The sequence below is a fragment of the Oreochromis aureus genome, linkage group 13 (assembly GCF_013358895.1).
Source record: "Oreochromis aureus strain Israel breed Guangdong linkage group 13, ZZ_aureus, whole genome shotgun sequence".
In the NCBI taxonomy this organism is placed as follows: Eukaryota; Metazoa; Chordata; class Actinopteri; order Cichliformes; family Cichlidae; genus Oreochromis; species Oreochromis aureus.
The window spans coordinates 374,004-393,153 of record NC_052954.1 but is presented as its reverse complement, the minus strand read 5'-3'; the positions used below and the strand labels follow the sequence as shown (position 1 = coordinate 393,153).

General features: G+C 43.9%; 2 protein-coding genes across 6 annotated transcripts in view; one reads left to right on the top strand and one right to left on the bottom strand.

Annotated features, from left to right (window-relative positions):
* Positions 1 to 5,257, top strand: part of gbf1 (golgi brefeldin A resistant guanine nucleotide exchange factor 1) — a 98,822-nt gene extending 93,565 nt beyond the window's left edge. For both annotated transcript variants that reach the window (XM_031747913.2, XM_031747911.2), the window contains exons 35-40: positions 429 to 559; positions 665 to 766; positions 1,561 to 1,674; positions 1,795 to 1,972; positions 2,059 to 2,241; positions 3,134 to 5,257. In XM_031747913.2, the coding sequence (XP_031603773.1) occupies positions 429 to 559; positions 665 to 766; positions 1,561 to 1,674; positions 1,795 to 1,972; positions 2,059 to 2,241; positions 3,134 to 3,387 (962 nt within the window). In that variant the 3' untranslated portion in view covers positions 3,388 to 5,257. The remainder of the gene's footprint in view (positions 1 to 428; positions 560 to 664; positions 767 to 1,560; positions 1,675 to 1,794; positions 1,973 to 2,058; positions 2,242 to 3,133) is intronic.
* A 756-nt stretch (positions 5,258 to 6,013) lies between these two features.
* On the bottom strand, positions 6,014 to 18,258 carry LOC116326575 (core histone macro-H2A.2). Of its 4 annotated transcripts, none has more exons than XM_031747906.2 (9): positions 17,862 to 18,258; positions 16,181 to 16,386; positions 10,923 to 11,029; positions 8,502 to 8,699; positions 8,115 to 8,219; positions 7,926 to 8,025; positions 7,756 to 7,845; positions 7,386 to 7,560; positions 6,753 to 6,918 (listed from the first exon to the last, which is right to left on the bottom strand). In XM_031747906.2, exons 2-9 carry the CDS (start codon positions 16,350 to 16,352, stop codon positions 6,753 to 6,755), a joined length of 1,113 nt encoding a protein of 370 aa, XP_031603766.1. In that variant the 5' UTR covers positions 16,353 to 16,386; positions 17,862 to 18,258. The 4 variants fall into 4 exon arrangements, with proteins under 4 accessions (XP_039477870.1, XP_031603766.1, XP_031603765.1 ...); XM_031747905.2 differs by having other exon boundaries at positions 16,181 to 16,358; positions 17,862 to 18,257; XM_039621935.1 differs by lacking the exon at positions 17,862 to 18,258 and adding an exon at positions 17,754 to 17,776 and having other exon boundaries at positions 16,181 to 16,358.
* Positions 18,259 to 19,150: the final 892 nt, after the last annotated feature.

Genomic DNA, 19,150 nt, shown 5'->3' with positions numbered 1-19,150 from the left:
TCCCTCATTATGGAAAACTAGTCCCTGTTCAGATACTCAGGGAATTGGCAGGATCACTGAAGTGCACCATCCTGGAGCTAAGATAGAATAAACTTTTTTTTTTTGTTTCTGTTCTTAATGTAGACCAAATACACAGTCATGTATATTGTCTTACAACATGCTTTTTACAAGACACAAGTATCCGTTCTTTGAATTTCTGGTAGATCTGTATTGTTATAAAAGATCTCAGACTTTTTCCAAGATTGCTCTTTCAGTGTATGTGTGTTACTGTTTCTAGTACACGGTTGATATGTCTTTTTTTAGGTGCAGTTTTCTTTTTTCCAAACGTTTAGTTTTCTCTCAGATTTCAGTTCTGCTTCAGCTCTGTAATCTAGTTTATGTTCATATCAGTGTCTTCGTCACAGCTCCACCCATTGTCACTCCCACAGGGATTGCTTGGTTGTGCTGTGATGCCAGGCGACCGGTTCGCATGCAGGCCCTCACCTACCTCCAGAGGGCGCTGCTTGTTCATGATTTGCAGACACTTGATGCAATTGAATGGGAGTCCTGTTTCAACAAGGTAAATGCTGAATGTTTGCTAGAATATGTTCATGCGTTATTTCAGGACTGTGAAGACACCTTTGTTCACTAATTTTTTAACTCGTGTTTTTTTGTTGGTTGTCAGGTGCTTTTCCCCCTGCTGACTAAGCTGCTTGACAACATTAGCCCAGCAGATGTCGGTGGTATGGAGGAGACCAGAATGAGAGCGTGCACGCTGTTGTCAAAGGTTGAAAGCATCACATACTGCACTGCACACAACCACAGTTACACAAGTTAAACCAACATTCCAACCTGCGTCAGATCTACATCGTAACCGGAACCCCATTTTAACCCTACGCTGACGTGCACCTGAGAAATATAACTACACGTCGGGTAAACTACATGCATACCACAACAATTTGAATGGCATGGAAGGTTGCAGTGTTAGGATAAAAGGAGTTTCCGGTTACTGCGCAAGTTAGGTGATAAATTTCCTGAAGAAGTTTAAATCAAGCTTAATATTGTTTAAGTCCCCTAAGTACCACCAAAACAGCACTAAACCCAGATATATATGACAGATATAGATATAGTGCCTAGAATGTTTCCTGTGGTGTCGGGCACTGAAACATAAGCAATTGATCCGTCCAGTTACAGGGCATGCGGGTCATTACAGGTCATTACAGGGCATGCAGGGCAGCTCCCCTGATTTGGCCTGTTCTTGTGAAGAATGGGATTGTCTTGAGTGTTTGGCGGGCAGATACAGTTCACATAAACACTGCCTGTAGCAGTTTTCAGGTGGTACCATGTGTCAAAGTTAAGGCCCACTACATGGGTTGCTCGGAAGAACATTACATTCCAACAAGATCCTGAATTTTATTCCCTTCACCTGTCAGTGCCTTTAATGTTGTGGATAATCAATGTTAATAAAAGTCGCTGTCTGTCATTGGTTCATTTTGTCTACATGTTCCACATCTCTTTGCTGTAGTTTGAGTTTAGGTGGTGAAATAGAACAATTTCTTCTGACATGTGATTGTCTTCTAGGTTTTCCTACAGCACCTCTCTCCTCTCTTGTCCCTGCCTACCTTTGCTGCCCTCTGGCTCACTATTTTGGACTTCATGGATAAGTACATGCATGCTGGATCAAGTGACTTGTTGGTAAGGAGAATATTATCCTTATGTCCACAATAACAAAATGCCATGGTAGTTATGACTGTCACTGTGAGAAAAGTGTGTGTAGACTGGTTGACTGTGTTGCCTGTGTGTGTGTGCGTGTAGTTGGAAGCCATCCCCGAGTCTTTGAAGAACATGCTGCTGGTTATGGACACAGCAGGCATCTTCCACAGTGCTGACTCTAGGACAGGATACTCGGACCTGTGGGAAATAACTTGGGAAAGAATTGTCTGTTTCCTGCCTTTATTGAGGGAGGAGCTCTTCAAACAGACTATCATACCAGGTGTGAGGCACTGACATGACGACCTGTAAATTTGAGCTTGTACTGTCACCAAGAGTTTTACCCCGTTGTATCATCTTTCATTGTAGATGCAGTACCCAATCCTCAAGCAGAGTCGGTGCAGCTGACAACCCCAGCAGGCCGGCCTCCATCGCCTCAGGTGTCTCCACCTCCCATGCAAACGCCCGCCCTAGCCCCAGTAAACTCTACAGTGGCTCAAAGCTCCAGCAGGCCGGCCTCACCACTGGAGCCTCCACCAGCCAGTGCCAACGGTAAAACTTCTGAAACTTTCCTCTATTATAGCACAGTATGATCTCCGTCAGGGGACAAATACATGTAGGATATTTATTTGTTTAACCTCAGATGGATAAAATGGCAAAACTTTTAAATGGTCTAAATGACTGTCTGTGTGTAAGTTGGAACCTGATGTTAGAAAACCCACGTGGCCGAATGGCTCAGCCACTATTCAGCTGAGGTCATGGTCATGAGTGGCCTACCACTAACTGTGGAATATTTAGCAGTGAGGAAACTACTGGATGACTGGACTCGTTGCATGAATAGCGTCCTATCACAGTAGGATGCTGTTCACCCATTCTTACACACATGGTTGTAAAAGCAGTCTGGATGGAAGCAGCTGGAACACATAAATTATTTGGGTGGGTGAACGAATCCTTTAGGCAATACAGTGAATAACCTCAGATGAACGTGGCATGTTACACACTGTTGGTATTAATAGTAGTGTGTAAAACCTGAGGAAAATCATTGCCGCCTCTGCAGGTGGGTAATTAGAAGCCAGGTGCTGGTAATCAGATGCACTTTGATTAACTGACCATCTCATATCCATGTAGTCAGAAATGTTGCAGTCTGCAGGTCTGGAGTATTCATGTTTGTGGTAACCCAATGCCAAGTATATATGAGTCTTAAAGAATTGTTATGGCCCATCAAAGATTGATTTCCATCAGAAACATTCAGGACTGTTGTCAGTCTTTGCAGCCGTGGATCAGCACATTCATCCCAAGGTCAGACCATCCATACTCAAAAGAAAAACAAAAACTGTTCCAAGTGAGACCGTGTAGGCCTCATGTTCCATGTTCCAGGCATTCACACTGATAACTGATGTAGAACAGAGACTGAATCATCGTGTTCTCTCGTTTTGTGTTCCAGGATCAGGCCGATCATCTCCGGCCCCCCCCCCGATTCCTCCCATGCCAGTGCCATTAACAACCTCTCCTGTCCAGGGTCCTTCACCTTTAGGCCAGTCCCCCCTCATTCTGCAGCCCCTTGCTTCTCCTCTGCAGGTGGGAGTCCCACCCATGTCCCTGCCAATCATTCTTAATCCCGCCCTCATAGAGGCCACATCCCCTGTACCACTGCTTCCTGCTCCCAGATCGACAACTCCTTCCGACGAGGTCCAGTAAAGTCCAGCTGCCCCCCAGCCGTGCTGTTCTCTCCTTAACAACTGGAAGAGCTACAGCTTAAGATGTATGGGACATGGTGAATTGGAGGAGTAGTACCACATTTAAAGGAGAAATCCTCCAGAATGGAAACCTGGTGACACCAATAAAAATTCAGCACTGATGTTACTGTAGGAAAAACCCAACAGGTTAAGGTTTGGTGGAGAAACCGCACGCAGTCTTTGAGGAGAGGTTAGTGCGACACACTGAGAGCAATTTACTGATTCCACAATTTTCAGCAGCTTTCACCGTGCGTATATTTTAAGTCAGGCAGTAATTTTAAACCCACAGATGGAACTTATCCCCATTGATATATATTTTTGTTTTTTACTGTTGTAAGTCTGTAAACAGATCAACAACACAACGTGTTAGTTGTTCTCTTTGAACTCGGTGGGTGATGGGTTCAGAAAGCTGACTTTGATTACTATTTATTTTTTTAAATAAATAGTACAGATGTGTTAAGGACTGTTTCTAAGAGTTTTGTAGTGCCAATGATGATCGTCTGTTTGGGATTGAGTCGTGATACACACAGTGACTGTTCAGGGGTCGGACTGTGCTTCACTGCTTTAACAGTTTTTACATAAGAATGGAGCCGTACGGTACAGACGAAAAACAGACTGCACATCCTGTATATTTGATACACACACTGCTTATTCAGTACCAGACTGTGTGTCGTTTGGCTCTGGATATCAGCAAACATCGGCTCAGAGCTCCGTCTTGTAAATAGCTTCTCCAAAGTGTTTTCATGGCCCCTTTATTCACCACCTCATGCTAACGTCCTCAGGATTAGCTTCATGTTGGGAGTGATGAAAACATTTCATCTAGACTGAGCACTGTTACGTTTTTACAGCAGAAACACCTGCAGGAGTCCTCTCTTTGCCCCCAGGCTGACCTCATAGCTTTGCTCATATATGCCTGTGCTTCACATCAACCTAAAGATAAGAAGGACAGTGAGTTGTTAGGATTATACAATCTGCATGTTTTAAGAAGATTCCCAGAGCCTTGGCTACAGTTGCAGAAGGCATGGCAACATAGTCACATCAGCATATGTAAAATGGCCAAGTTCCATTCATCGTTTTGCCCCAAGCTTGCACCTTATAACCTTCAACAAGCAGCCAGATGGAGGCGTAAACGTTCCCAAGTGTCAGTCTGTAGTGAGCACGCTCCACACAGTAACTGCTCTGGTACATGATGGCAGATGCATGAGGAATAGTCTGAGAAGAGCTCGCCACGCTGTCACGTCACCTTCTCCTGACTTGCATCTTTGATTTGACAGACTTGTACAAAACATCTAAAGTTTGCAGCATCGTACCAAAGAGGAATCACACATGTAGACCGGTGGTTTTCTTGTTGTTCTCCTTTATTTATCCAGGTAAAAGGCTCACTGAGATTACAATCTCTTTTCTAGAGAGAGGTTGCCAACAGAAGTTAGAACATTTCCACAACACGTCCTCGGTTTGAGTCAGCTGCTCCTCTTTGCTTCCATACATGTGCTGACTCATTGGTTAAATGACCATCTGATGTCAAACTGACTGGAAACATTTGCAGCAGTCCTGGGCTTCTCTCACTGATGTTTTGTGTTATTTATTGAAAATAGACGGGACTGCTGCTGTACGATGGCATAGATGCAGTGTGTGTGTGTCAGTCAGGTAACACTACGGCCTTATAGAGCCACCAACACGTAAGCGGAGTGTTTATTTGTTGGATGGCATCGTAGATTTATCAGAAGCTGATTGTGACTTGAACAGGAAATTACGTGAATATAATGTCTAATGTATATAAATGAAAGGTAATGTACTTTTTACTATGTAATAAATATGTTGTAAGAAAGTGCTCCTCTTGGTGTCTGCCTATGGTTTCTTTTATTCTGAAATGTAGACTTTTCTCAACTGATGTCATGTTAAGAACACAGAAAAATACTCTTAATGAAGGGAGTAAGCAAAAACAACAGCGACACATTCGGTATCGCTACATCGATCACTACAGCCGTCTTCTTCTGTTTGTCTACCACCACTATGTCCGGTTGGTTAGCCACCACCATTTTGTCCGTCTGTATCTGGAAGTCCCACAGGATCTTAGCTCGGTCATTCTCCACCACCATTGGGGGCGTCTCCCATTTTGACCTCGGGACCTCCAGGTTATACTCGGCACAGATGTTCCTGTACACTATGCCGGCCAATTGGTTATGGCGTTCCATGTATGCCCTGCCTGCTAGCATCTTGCACCCTACTGTTATGTGCTGGATTGTCTCTGGGGCATCTTTGCACAGTCTGCACCTGGGGTCTTGCCTGGCGTGGTGCGTCTCACACTTTAATACTTTACAATACAACTGGTATAACTAATATTTATATATAACATTATTGTGTGTATATACATATGTGTATGTGTAAAATAACTCTAATATTCTCTTTTTTGTCCCTTTTACCTTCATCCCTGATCGATCGGTGTGGCACCACAACATGTTTCATCTTAGCAGCTTCTCACAGTCGTCTGAGCTGAGCCCTGTACGTTTTCCAGTATTCGTACTCGTGGTTACACCTGTGACCACAGCAGGGTTTGACAATTAGATGGACTACTCTGCACAACAAAATGAAATGACGCCAATTTATTTTGGAGTCAAACTGTTCAACTGAGGAAAAAAAATACTACAGAGACAAAGACATATACAACCAATATTTGTTGTAACTAACAAACACAGAGTCTTTGCAGTGTGCACTAGTAACAAACTTCAAAGGTCATTCAAGAATGAAGCCAAAGCAACCCAGATCAATTAGAGACAGAATGTCGGTAGAATCACAGATGAAGTTTTCTATCAAATGGCATTTCTAAAATCCAAAAAAGCCTCTTATATACACAGGGTGTACGTGCCTCCAGCTGTGCTTTGTTCTACTTTAAAACAATATTGTGAAAAATGAGAGGAGATGGTAAGAAGAGGTGCTGACACTGAGCAGACCTCTGGTGTAAAACAGTTTTATTTCAAAGCAGAATGCCAACCACAGGTTTGAATTAGTAAACTAAATATATCAGAAAATACCGAGGCTGCGAAAGAACTGTTACATTTGTACATGGATATAAAAACAGTGAAACGAGGAGCCAAGAGAGCAAACTCTACCCACTTAAATTATCTACTCTAGAAAGAATACAATTTTTGAAGGGACAGTGGAACAGAAATGTGAACAGCACTCCACACACAGATTTCTTCTTTAACACATTCCACATGGAAAGCCCTACTGTGGGATCACCTACCTATACCAACAGTGACAAACAACAGTTAAAAAAATAGCCCCCAAACACACACGCTCACACACGCACGCACAAACCGGCAATCCTCATTTGGCATCCAGCTTGGCCATTTCCTGAAGGTATATTCCGATGCTCTCGCTGTCAAACAGCACAAAGTAAATGTTTTTCAGAGAGGAGCTGGTGCAGGACACAAAGTGGTTGGAGATGGCCTTGAGGATGAGCTGAGCGGCTGTTTGCTTTGGGAATCCGTTCCTGTGGGAGACGGTTGGACAAGTGAAGACTGAGGAAGACAAACGACACAGCTGTTTGTGATGAAGAGTAGCTGAAAATGGGAATGGGACAGCTACGGCTAAAAATCTGTCAGCACTGCAAACGTGTTCGGTCTGCAGGCTGACGGTCACTTTAAAGCTGTTAAACACAGATCAGTGGAGCTGGACGTATTTGTTACACTGTGAGGTACAAACAGTGTACCAGGCTGCAGATCCACACTGTGCTCTTCACACTGCTAGCTGAGGCCCTGAGTGAGTGTGCTCTCCCATTTATACACACAGAATACAAGCTGAGATCAGCAGATATGCACTCAATGTTACTGTAATGGTCACCGTGAAGCCCACAGCTACATGCTCATTTACACTCATGTCTAACCCACAAAAGGCGACGCTGTCTGGGACCAAAGAGACACGTCTATGAGGCGACACGCTGTGTGTGATGGAGCTCACCGTCCAGCAGGCAGCGAGGGGAAAGCCACAGACTTGAGCTTCTTCTCCTCTGCTGCTGAGAGGCAGTTCTTCACAGTCTTCTCTAGCTGGTCCTCACACTTCTCTGAGCCCCACTGTGGGATGTTACAGTGGATGATGAAGCGGGCTGCCATTCCACTGGCCTGGCTCACTGCCACTGCAGGATGAAAGCATGTTAGAGTGACCACCGTCTCCTCAGACAAAAACATGACTGCACCCAGTCTAACAGCTGATCTCTGTGCACTCTATTTACAAGGCCCAGATTTGCATGTATCATGCTGTCTCATCAGCTACATCCTACTGTGGACATGGACGGATGTGATTCAGTGGCTATGATGACACAGCTGTGTACCTGATGCTACCTCCAAAGGCCCTTGTGCTTTCCTCAGCTCCTTAACTCCTTCCAGGAACTCTCGACCTCCAGCTTTTTCCAGGGCGTTGCCTGAAAGACCAGCACAGCAGCCGCTCAGCATGAGGACGCATGAAAGAAGCAGAAACGTTACATGAACCGATGCTGCTTACCCACACCATCTTTGAGGTCCAGCTCTGCATTGGTTGGGTTAATAATTCCCTCCACCTTGATTGTTCCAATTTTACTCATTTCACTTTCTGTTAATGAAAGCTGTGGATTCACAAAGACAGAGTGACAAACAGCTTTTGGCAGTAACACAACGTGCTGTGACTTTCAGCTGGGGTTTTAACACGGCTTACTTTCTGTCCGAGAAAGAGACTCTTTGCTGACAGGATGGTGAATCCATCACCGGGACCGTCTTCCACTGTGGAGTTTGATACAGCCTCTTTGTCATTGTCTGTGCTCTTTGCCAGATGGAGAGAAAAACATTCACTTACATCATAAAGAAGCATTTAAGTTAGCCAAATAACAATGACTCGGGTTCTTTCTCTAGTGCAGCAGCATTAAACCAACTCTGGTTTGTCTCTTCTTTGATCGAACAAATCAAGCACAAACATTTTTGTCAAATCCTCTATTTAACACAAATGTACAGAACACACGGGCCCTGCTGTTAACAGAAGAAGGGTTAGAGACTCACACCTGTGCATATCATCATCAGCAGAGATGGCTTTGCTGGGCACACTGACCTTTGGCTTGCGCCCTCGTTTGCCTTTAACCTTTTTGAAGGTTTTGGTGGGTTTCTTGCTCTTCAAGCGTTCCTCCTGCTTGTCTGTGACAGATGCCTGGCTGTCCACTTTCACTCGGCCTCCCCTCTTCTTGGAGAGCAGCTCTGGGTGGATACGAGGTAGAACCCCTCCGTTTGATATGGTCACTCCTCGCAGAAGCTGATGGAAGAAGCGTTTTAATAAATGAACTCACGATGTGTCTGTTAAGAAACGTCTGTGCACACACATGTGAGGGACCATGTGGTGACGTCTGTCTTTATTTGAGGATGATACAAAAATCACTCCATAGCCAGTTTGACAGGCTGTACTGTGAGAGAGAGATTAGTGTATATAGAGATTTTTTTTTAAATATGTGTGTGCCCATGGTGGAAAAAAAAGGTAATCATATTCTTCACTAATAATTCATCATTTAAATGGAATTATCATGAACATTACACTTCAAACATACAGCTGAGAAGAAGAACTGAATAAGATATAAAAAGATGTTCACTTGTTAGTAAAATACAAGAAGCTAATATAAGTCAAAGTCAAAGTGCGGAGCATTGAGCACGCTCGGTCTGAGCAGCCCAGATCTCGACTCCTCAGCCAGAGGCTTTCCAGGCCGATGACATAATCTCCCCGTGTCCCGGGTCAGCCCTGGGGGAACGTGCCCCGAACACCTCGCCCAAGGTGTGACCACCTCTGCTGAGGAGCAGGAGCCCCTCTCCAATGAGGTCGGCCACCTTTTGAAGGAAGCCACATTCAAACTAACAACTAAAAGGTCAGCCTGGATCAACAACGTCACAACTGCAGCGCCATCTGGTGGCAGATAGCTACATAACATTCAGGACACAATTTAGCAACATCATCCTCAGCCTGTGAAGGAGGATGTTGTATGCAGCTCCAGACTGAGAGCGACTGATGCTTATTTCATATCTTATTCTGGATAATCCTACCATCAGATTCACTGTAGTCTGTGGGAGCTGCGATTGGTCGGGCTGTCGGGGATCAAATGATGATTTCACTCACTGACGTCCAAATCGAGCCGTAACCTTCATGTAGCGTGTTTTCTGTCCAACTACAATGAAACTGCCATAAAATTAGAGACAGTTCAGTTTTTGGTGAGCAAACCTACAATCTCAACAGGATTCCCCCCCCCCGTGTAATGACGGGCAGTACCTTTGTCCTGACAAACTACATTCACAAAGCATATATCATTAGAAGGTAAAGCAGACAAATCACAGATATCCACCCACTGTGCTGAATGAGGGAACAGCTGGAAGCAGCTTTCTGGAAGCTTGTTCACACACATTCACAGAGCACTTTATTCCATATATCCAAGTGCTTCACTGCACTCATACCAACAGACACTTTCAAATCATCAGTGACCCTGGCATGTCAATGGCCTATGGGAGGAAGCCACAGCAGACAGAGAAAAATCCACACAGGCACAACGAAAAGCCCCGAGATCCCACGACCAGTGTGCTGAGAGACTGCACCTGATAGAGGGCACCTGAGAGACAGGTGAAGAACCAGCTGGTTGTTTTTTTAAAGCACTGAATGTCTCATTTATTTGGCTCCTTGCTGATTTCTCACTCTTTAGCATTTACGTCACACTTCAATGTTTCTGATCATCAAACTCATTTTAATGTTAACATAGCAATCCAAACCTACCAGCTCTGTGTGAAAAATGGAGTCCTGTAATATCTGAAGTAACTCAGACACATCATAGCAACAGTGAAACATGGTGGCAGTGTGATGGACAGGAGCTGCTTTGCTGCTTCAGGACGAATCGCCATAAGCACGAATTCTGTCTCTACTAAAAAAATCCTGAAGGAGAGTGTCCAGCCGTAGGTTCATGCCCTGAAGTTCAAGCATGCGCAGCAGCAAGTGTAAACCTCTAAATGGCTAAAAAGAGAAAAAACTAAATGAAGTCAAAGGCCAGACTGAAATCAGACTGAGGTGCTTCGGCGCGACCTTAAACGGGCCTTCATACTCTGAAACTGTCCAGTGAACTCTGCAGAGAGCGACTCAGCATCCCTGGACCACAGCTGTTGTTACCAAAGGTGGAAAAACCAGTGACTTTTTCCACACAGGCCAGCTGGGTGTGGATAGCTCATTATTACAAACCGAATTTTGTTTTTAGTTGGGTCATCGTTTTCTAATATTAACATTTGTTTTAAACATTTATGTGTAAATCAGTCAATCAATCAACCAATCAAGGGTCCTGGTACATCAGCAAGTATTTAAGCCTCTCCTTGTTTGTCTTCTTATTAGGTAGTCCTGAAAACATGCATCAATTTTTAGACAACCTTTAAGGTCAAACCTTCAATAAACTTTGAACAAAGGTGTAAAACATGCTGGCGTACATGTATGTGTCACGTATAGAGAGGACTGTGGTACCTGGTTCAGCTCCTCGTCATTGGCCACAGCCAGCTTGATATGCCTCGGAGTTATTCGGCCTTTCTTGTTGTCCCGTGCTGCATTTCCTGCCAACTCCAAAATCTCAGCTTAGAGGAGAGGAAACACATTGTGCACACTCATTAGGCAAACAGTATTTTAACACATTTACTGTATTTTCCTTGTAACAGATTGTACTGGGATGAAACTACACGACTGCAGCACTGATTCTGTGTCTAACACTGGCTGTCCGATCCATTAAACTCCTTCATTTTGTTCCTACATGCTAATAAACATTGCAGCATAATCATAGCTAATAACAGGTAGAATGAGCTGTTAACAGCATTTATGGATCTATAATACTTTCTAAACTATGTATTCTTCATGAAAATAACCTCCAGTTTATATCCACAAAGCTCTGATTGTGTATAAAACACCTGTGGTCAGAAATTCGCAGACATGAACAAATCTGGTTCTTTTTCCAGTGTGTAACATAAAACATCTTTAATTACTTTAGATAACAACAACACCTGGGTACACAAGTCTGAATGTTCACACACACACACACACACACACACACACACACACACACACACACACACACATATATAATCTATAGTTACTTTATGTTTACATTTTATTTTGCTGTTGTTACTGTTGCTGTATTAGTTGTCAAACAGCTAACAGATCATCTGCAGAGGAATGGCTTATTTGAAGAGTTTCAGTCAGGTTTCAGAGCTCATCACAGCACAGAAACAGCTTTAGTGAAGGTTACAAATGATCTTCTTATGGCCTCTGACAGTGGACTCATCTCTGTGCTTGTCCTGCTAGACCTCAGTGCTGCGTTCGATACTGTTGACCATAATATCCTATTAGAGCGATTAGAACATGCTGTAGGTATTACAGGTACTGCGCTGCAGTGGTTTGTATCATATCTATCTAATAGACTCCAATTTGTACATGTAAATGGAGAGTCCTCTTCACACACTAAGGTCAATTATGGTGTTCCACAGGGTTCAGTGCTAGGACCAATTCTGTTTACATTATACATGCTTCCCTTAGGCAGCATCATTAGAAGACATAGCATAAATTTTCACTGCTATGCAGATGACACGCAGCTCTATCTATCCATGAAGCCAGGTAACACACACCAATTAGTTAAACTGCAGGAATGTCTTAAAGACATAAAGACCTGGATGGCTGCTAACTTTCTGCTTCTTAATTCAGATAAAACTGAGGTTATTGTACTCGGCCCTGAAAATCTTAGAAATATGGTATCTAAGCAGATTCTTACTCTGGATGGCATTACCTTGGCCTCCAGTAATGCTGTGAATTCTTTGTTACCAGGATATGTCATTCATTGTACATATTAAAGAAACATGTAGGACTGCTTTCTTCCATTTGTACAACATCTCTAAAGTTAGAAATATCCTGTCTCAGAGTGATGCTGAAAAACTAGTTCATGCATTTATTACTTCCAGGCTGGACTACTGTAATTCATTATTATCAGGATGTCCTAAAAACTCCCTGAAAAGCCTTCAGCTAATCCAAAATGCTGCAGCAAGAGTCCTGACAGGGACTAGAAAGAGAGAGCAGATTTCTCCTGTATTGGCTTCCCTTCATTGGCTTCCTGTTAAATCCAGAATTGAATTCAAAATCCTGCTCCTCACATACAAGGTCTTAAATAATCAGGCCCCATCTTATCTTAATGACCTTGTAGTACCATATCACCCTATTAGAGCACTTCGCTCTCACACTGCAGGCCTACTTGTTGTTCCTAGAGTATTTAAAAGTAGAATGGGAGGCAGAGCCTTCAGTTTTCAGGTCCCTCTTCTGTGGAATCAGCTTCCAGTTTGGATTCGGGAGACAGACACTATCTCTACTTTCAAGATTAGGCTTCAAACTTTCCTTTTTGCTAAAGCATATAGTTAGGGCTGGACCAGGTGACCCTGAATCCTCCCTTAGTTATGCTGCAATAGACGTAGGCTGCCGGGGATTCCCATGATGCATTGAGTTTTTCCTTTCCAGTCACCTTTCTCACTCACTATGTGTTAACAGACCTCTCTGCATTGAATCATATCTGTTATTAATCTCTGTCTCTCTTCCACAGCATGTCTTTATCCTGTCTTCCTTCTCTCACCCCAACCGTCGCAGCAGATGGCCCCGCCCTCCCTGAGCCTGGTTCTGCAGGAGGTTTCTTCCTGTTAAAGGAGTTTTTCCTTCCCACTGTCGCCAAAGTGCTTGCTCATAGGGGGTCATATGATTGTTGGGTTTTTCTCTGTATGTATTATTGTGCGATCTACTGTACAATATAAAACGCCTTGAGGCGACTTCTGTTGTGATTTGGCGCTATATAAATAACATTGAATTGAAATTGAATTGAATATTACTGTAAGGTGACCTTGAGGGTCTTAAAGGTGCCTATAAATAAAATCTAATATTATTATTATTATTATAGTTACACAGCCACTGATGCTTGGTTAAATGTCTCTTAGCCGATTGGAGCTCGTCTGCTTTTCACAGCCGTCAGCCAAACCCTGAAGCTTACTGTTAGCTTGATTTATCCATGGCTGTTCCAGTGTGTTTGGGATCCCTGTTGTCTTAGAATTATTATGTCCAAGTTTCAGCCATCTAGCTGTGATTTGAGGAGAAGTTGAAGAATATGGACGTCCCACTCCGTCTATACTATGCTATCCATTTTGTGCCTGTACCACTGACAGCCAAACAGCCCGAGAGCATGATGCTCCCACCATGCTTGACTTTTGGTGTTGTTAGGTTTGAAAAGCCTCGACTCCTGCAGTGACCTCTCTCACTGAGGCAAAATGTTTCTCAGGAGGCACGTGGCTTAAAGGTGACGATTTCAGAGCAGAGGCTGTTTCTTGCTCGACGCCCTCTCAATCCATGACGATGTTAAACTGGCTTCACAGTGGACACCAGTGCTGAATATTCCAGTTCATGGCAGGCTTGAGCCTTGATGTTTCCTGGGTTGTTCCTGAACACTCTAACCTAGTTACTCTCATCTGAGAATGACAGTTACCCTGGCAAAGTGGTTACACATCGGAATAACTTACAGCTGTCCCAACTGCTTATCTTGGAGTCTGCAGGTGTTTAGAAATGGCTCCGTGAGCTCTTCCCGACTTGTGTACAAGTCTGCTCACAGGGCTTCACTGAATTCACCGGTTGTTCCGAGTGTTATCTCATCCAATGAGAGAATCCAGGAGAAACCACCAGTCGGAGTTACTGGTAACTTGATGAGTTAAAACCTTCAGCACCACTGATTAAAATATTGACGTGAGTGTATGTGTACAGTCTGTGTGTATAATTCTGGCTCTGCATGGAGTAGGAAAATTCCAGTAAGTTCAAACCTGTGCTCCCAATTGTTGTGTTTGTAAAGTCATGTCAGATGTATGACAGTCACAACAGTGTGAGGAGTGTTACAATCACATGAAGTTTCCAACTTCACGATAGCAGCATGTGCTAAATTGCCTGATTCTTATATAACTTCTCCCAGAGTCCTCAACATGCCACATTCACACCAGCACTAACTGCCATCCACACACATCCACACTCTGATGGATGCATCGGAGAGTAACTTGGGGTTAGTATATTGCCCAAGGATGTTTGGCACGCAGCCTGGGGAAGTCAGGGATCGAACCACCAACCTTCTGATCAGTAGATGACCTGGCTCCTCTGCCTCCTGAGCTACAGCCACCCATATGTCATATCCTGTCACATGTCAATCTGTTGGCCACACCCACCAGTATATATAACTGCACTCTTTGGCCTGGTAGGCCTTTCTGTCTAAAACACCAGACTGAGAACAAAGAACCTTTTAACTGATTACTGTACAGCACAGGTGTCAAACCCCAGGCCTCGAGGGCCGCTGTCCTGCAGGTTTTAGATCTCGCCCTGGGTCAGCACACCTGAATCACATGATGAGTTCATTCCCAGGCCTCTGGAGAACCCCAAGACATGTTGAGGAGGTCATTTAGCCATTTAAATCAGCTGTGATGGATCAAGGACACATCTAAAACCTGCAGGACACCGGCCCTCGAGGCCTGGAGTTGGACACCTATGCTGTACAGTGTAAATGTATATTTGGTGTTTCACTACATCTCCTTATTGTTATCTCAAACAGAAACACTAAGATCTTGGATGCATTGGAGATGTAAGATGTTAGTCCTGTGATTTGGTTTGATCCTTCATTGTAATTTTTGCTTTCTATTTTTTTGGTTGTTCCTATTTTTTGTTCTTATTTGGACATATAGAGACAATCATCCATCAGTCCATCCTCCATCCTTTCACTCCACCAAGTCGTCTCTGTTACAAACACTGTCTGGAGCAGCCGTCAAGATTTAAATAATATCAGATGTCATGTGACCACCACAGCTGTGTGTTATGATGCACCTGTAAACATGTCGTCATTTTCATTTCATGGCCAAACATGACTGTAGCATGTGCTAGTCTGTATGGCCCTCCAAAGGTTTCATAACATATAAATTACAGTCCAATTATTTTCAGTTTTCAGTCATTTTTAATGTATTTCAAACCTTGATTCAAAAGTACATTTCAACATTTGTCAGATTAAAAGTGTGAAACATTTACTGTTTTACAGGCTACTCCCTTATTCAGCAGTGAGTCACCACAGCAGGTAGCATCACACATTTGATCTGGCAAAGTTGTATCCCAGGCCTCCTCCGGGGTTTCATCCAACAAACGTGACACATTTACAGCGAGCAACATGTTTCAAAGAAGCTGAGACGGGCAACAAACAACTGAAAAGGCTGTAAAGATACATAATTAGGTTAGTTGGTTACAGGTCCATGACATAGAAGAACTGTCTTTCACCTCATCCAGATCCAGTGAGGTTAAAAAAGTTTAGCTTTAATTAACAGTATGTTCATTAATGTTGAGTCAGAAATGTATCAGAACTGTGAGCTGTTCTTTGGAGTCAGTCTGCCTCTATATGTGACAAAGTTTCACAGGTTAAATGTCAATCATATATATTTCACCTCTGTGATATTCCTGATATTTAAAATTGAGTGATTTGAAATTTATTAGTGCTAAATTTTGTAACATATTATTATAATTGGTGTCGTCTGTTACTGTTACCCACATAAGGGTTTATCAAAGTATTCTGATCTCTGAGTGTTGCAGAAATTCAACTTTGAATTATGTACTGATCACTTAGATATGCCACAGCACACTGAACACACTCATGTGCTCTCACAAACCCCGAGGTTGTCATGTATTAAACTTACCTGCCAGGTACTCAATGACAGCTGCCATATACACAGGAGCCCCCATGCCAATGCGATATTTGTGCGTGCCAATGCGCAGATACCGCATCATGCGCCCCACCGGGAAGATGACACCTGCCCTGGCTGAACGGGACAGCTTGGTGGCCTTCTTCTTTCCTCCTCTGGCTGACATGTTTGTCTGGACACAGTGCGACAACAGCCAGTGACTGAAACAAACACATGCTAACAATAATGAAACTCTCGTTAGCAGGATGCTCTGTTCTTCTAAATTGTACTAAATAAATACGTGTCGTCACAATTTCCACAACACTCAGCTGCAGTGCAACCAGATCAATGCAGTGGCATGTAAATAACCCCTTTTCTCATCATCCTGATGACATGCCACATTTTAACTGTAAATGAATGCACTGTTTATATGTAGCTCACAGCCACTGCCAATTTAGAATCACAAACTAATCAGCATGACTTTGGGGAGAAAGCTGGAGTATCCAGCAGTAACACAGGGGAACAGAGAGAACAGGAAAATTCCACCCTGTGCCTGTAAATAGGCAGATGGCCCCGCCCCTCCCTGAGCCTGGTTCTGCCGGAGGTTTCTTCCTGTTAAAAGGGAGTTTTTCCTTCCCACTGTCGCCAAAGTGCTTGCTCATAGGGGGTCATATGACTGTTGGGTTTTTCTCTGTATGTATTATTGTAGGGTCTACCCTACCTTACAGTATAAAGTGCCAACTATTGTTGTGATTTGGTGCTGTATAAATAACACTAACTGAATTACATACAGAGTTAGATGGAAACTGTACATTAATGTATATTACACAAATTCAATCAAAAACATCAGCGAGTTATTATTTGACAGCTTTTATATTCAAGCATGCATTTGTTCACAGCTGTGCTCCACATACATGATGCTCAGGTGAGAACATTGTTTCTGACGTCAGTCAGGTGCTGGTGGGAGACTCAGTCCCCGCGTGAACACTTTAGCTGCGTGTGCTTTCATTTAACATTCTTTTACTGAGAAACCCGACACGTGTCGCTATGTGTGCGCCTGGTGTCATAATGAAGGGCACAGTGTTTGTTTTCCACGCCACATGATACCCGGCCACGCTATGTGGAAAGGTTATTGATATGCTGCGGCCTGCATCCGCGCCGCTGAAGTTCACGCACATCGTTCCCACGTATGTACAAACAGCATCACGTCGCTAGCGTTAATAGTGGGGATAGTGTACGTGCGTGTAGTGTAAACGGAAAAAGAAGGGAACGCGACCTCAGCATGTAGGCTAACGTTACTGTACCGAGCTAAGTTAGAGCCAGCACCTTTACGGCGTCGCCACAGAAGCCTTAGTTTGACGGCTGGCTCACTGAAAGTGTCGGAGCCGGCTTCGCTCCCACTGAGAAGTGTTTTTATTTCTTCACGGACATGAAGTCAGCGTGAACACGAAGCTACGAGCGGACGTTAGCTAGGTCCGGTCGGCACAATGTAGCAGCTTCAACGTTTAACGGTTCCGCGCACATCCCGCGTGTTACCGTACAACACAGACATGAACCTGAACGAGCCTTTTCTCTAAAGCAGACCCACCCGCCCCTTCGTTTTCCACGGAGGCTCCAAGACACGGAAAGTAACGCGTCCCCGTCAATCCGGATATGCGCTGAGCCATGAAACATCAAATAAAGCCCAAGTTTCTACCTGTTTTTCTAACGTGAATCTGCGCGAACTTGTGACGCTCCTGTGCAGCAACAGACGGGCCGGTTTGTTTTGCCGTCCTTGTGCCTAATAATCCTGGTTCCAGACCTTAGGAAAAAAAATCCCACAGTGCAAGCAGGAACAGCGTAGTCTGGTCGGAGGCTGGCTCTGTGCTACTGATGCTGCAAAGGGGAAAAATTCAGCAGAGGGAAAATCCTGCAAAAACGCCCCCCGACAGCTTTAACGGAGATAAACGCAACACAGTATCTACGGCAAAGTAACTGCTGGTAAAATCCACATTAGCACAAATAAATAGCTTACAGCCTATAACGGCACCACAATAGGCCTGTGAGTGTATTTCACTTCATGTCCCCGGCGTTTCACCGCGTTTCTTAGTCAAAGAGTGAAGGCTGTGCATAGAGTTCAAAGTGGAATGAAACAGGAAGTGCACATCTGTCCTTAAGCATCCAGACTGGGGGTGAGGTACTCACGCAGATAATCCTAGAGAAATCACAACGTTCAGTCAGATCATTTAGCTGTAGCTCAGGAGGTAGAGCAGGTCACCTGCTGAGCGGAAGGTTGGTGGTTCGATCCCTAGCTCCTCCAGTCTGCATGCCAAGTGTCCCTGGGCAAGATACTAACCCCAAGTTGCTCTCCGATGCATCCATCGGGGTGTGAATGTCGTTAGAAAAACACTCAATTTAGGGTCAGTGCTTATGAGAATGGGTGTGATTGAGGGTAATGTGGCATGTTGTATACAGCGCTTTGAGTACTCTGGGAGAGTAGAAAAGCGCTGTATAAGAATCAGTCCATTTACCATCATTTGAGTCCATCTTTAATTGACGAGAGCCAACAGACGCAGGCACAGCCACATCCGCCTACTGAAGATCTGCATCTGTTATAATGTGTTTGCCCTTGTTTCTTCCTAACATCACTACATAGTGTTTAATTTCACCAACATTAGATCTTATAAGATCTATATGGAGTGAGCTTCTCTGTTGTGATGGGGCAGTTCAGGCTACAGTGCTGCTGAATGATGATAATTTCAGTTTGTATTGAAATCAGCTATACAGGTACAAACAGCAGTGAATACACCAGTCAGCCAAACAAACCGGAGACAGTTACAATGCAATGCTCTGCTGAGAAATCTTTCATATTAATGTCTCTCTGACTCAGCATGTTTTCCAGACTAAGCTGAGGCTCTGTCAGCGAGACATGAGGTAACGCCTGGTTTGGTTGGACAAGATTATTCTGTTTTAACAAACGCGGCTCTTCGAGAGACACTACCAACC

Bases quoted from the DNA above. Each gene is read 5' to 3' on its own strand.
- LOC116326575 (XM_031747906.2), bottom strand. From the start codon at position 16,352: ATGTCAGCCAGAGGAGGAAAGAAGAAGGCCACCAAGCTGTCCCGTTCA. The intron at 7,846-7,925 runs GTAAGCAGCATC...CTGGTCTTTCAG, and splicing joins GGACCTCAAAGATGGTGTGG to GCAACGCCCTGGAAAAAGCT. The intron at 7,561-7,755 runs GTACACAGCTGT...TTCATCCTGCAG, and splicing joins GCCTTTGGAGGTAGCATCAG to TGGCAGTGAGCCAGGCCAGT.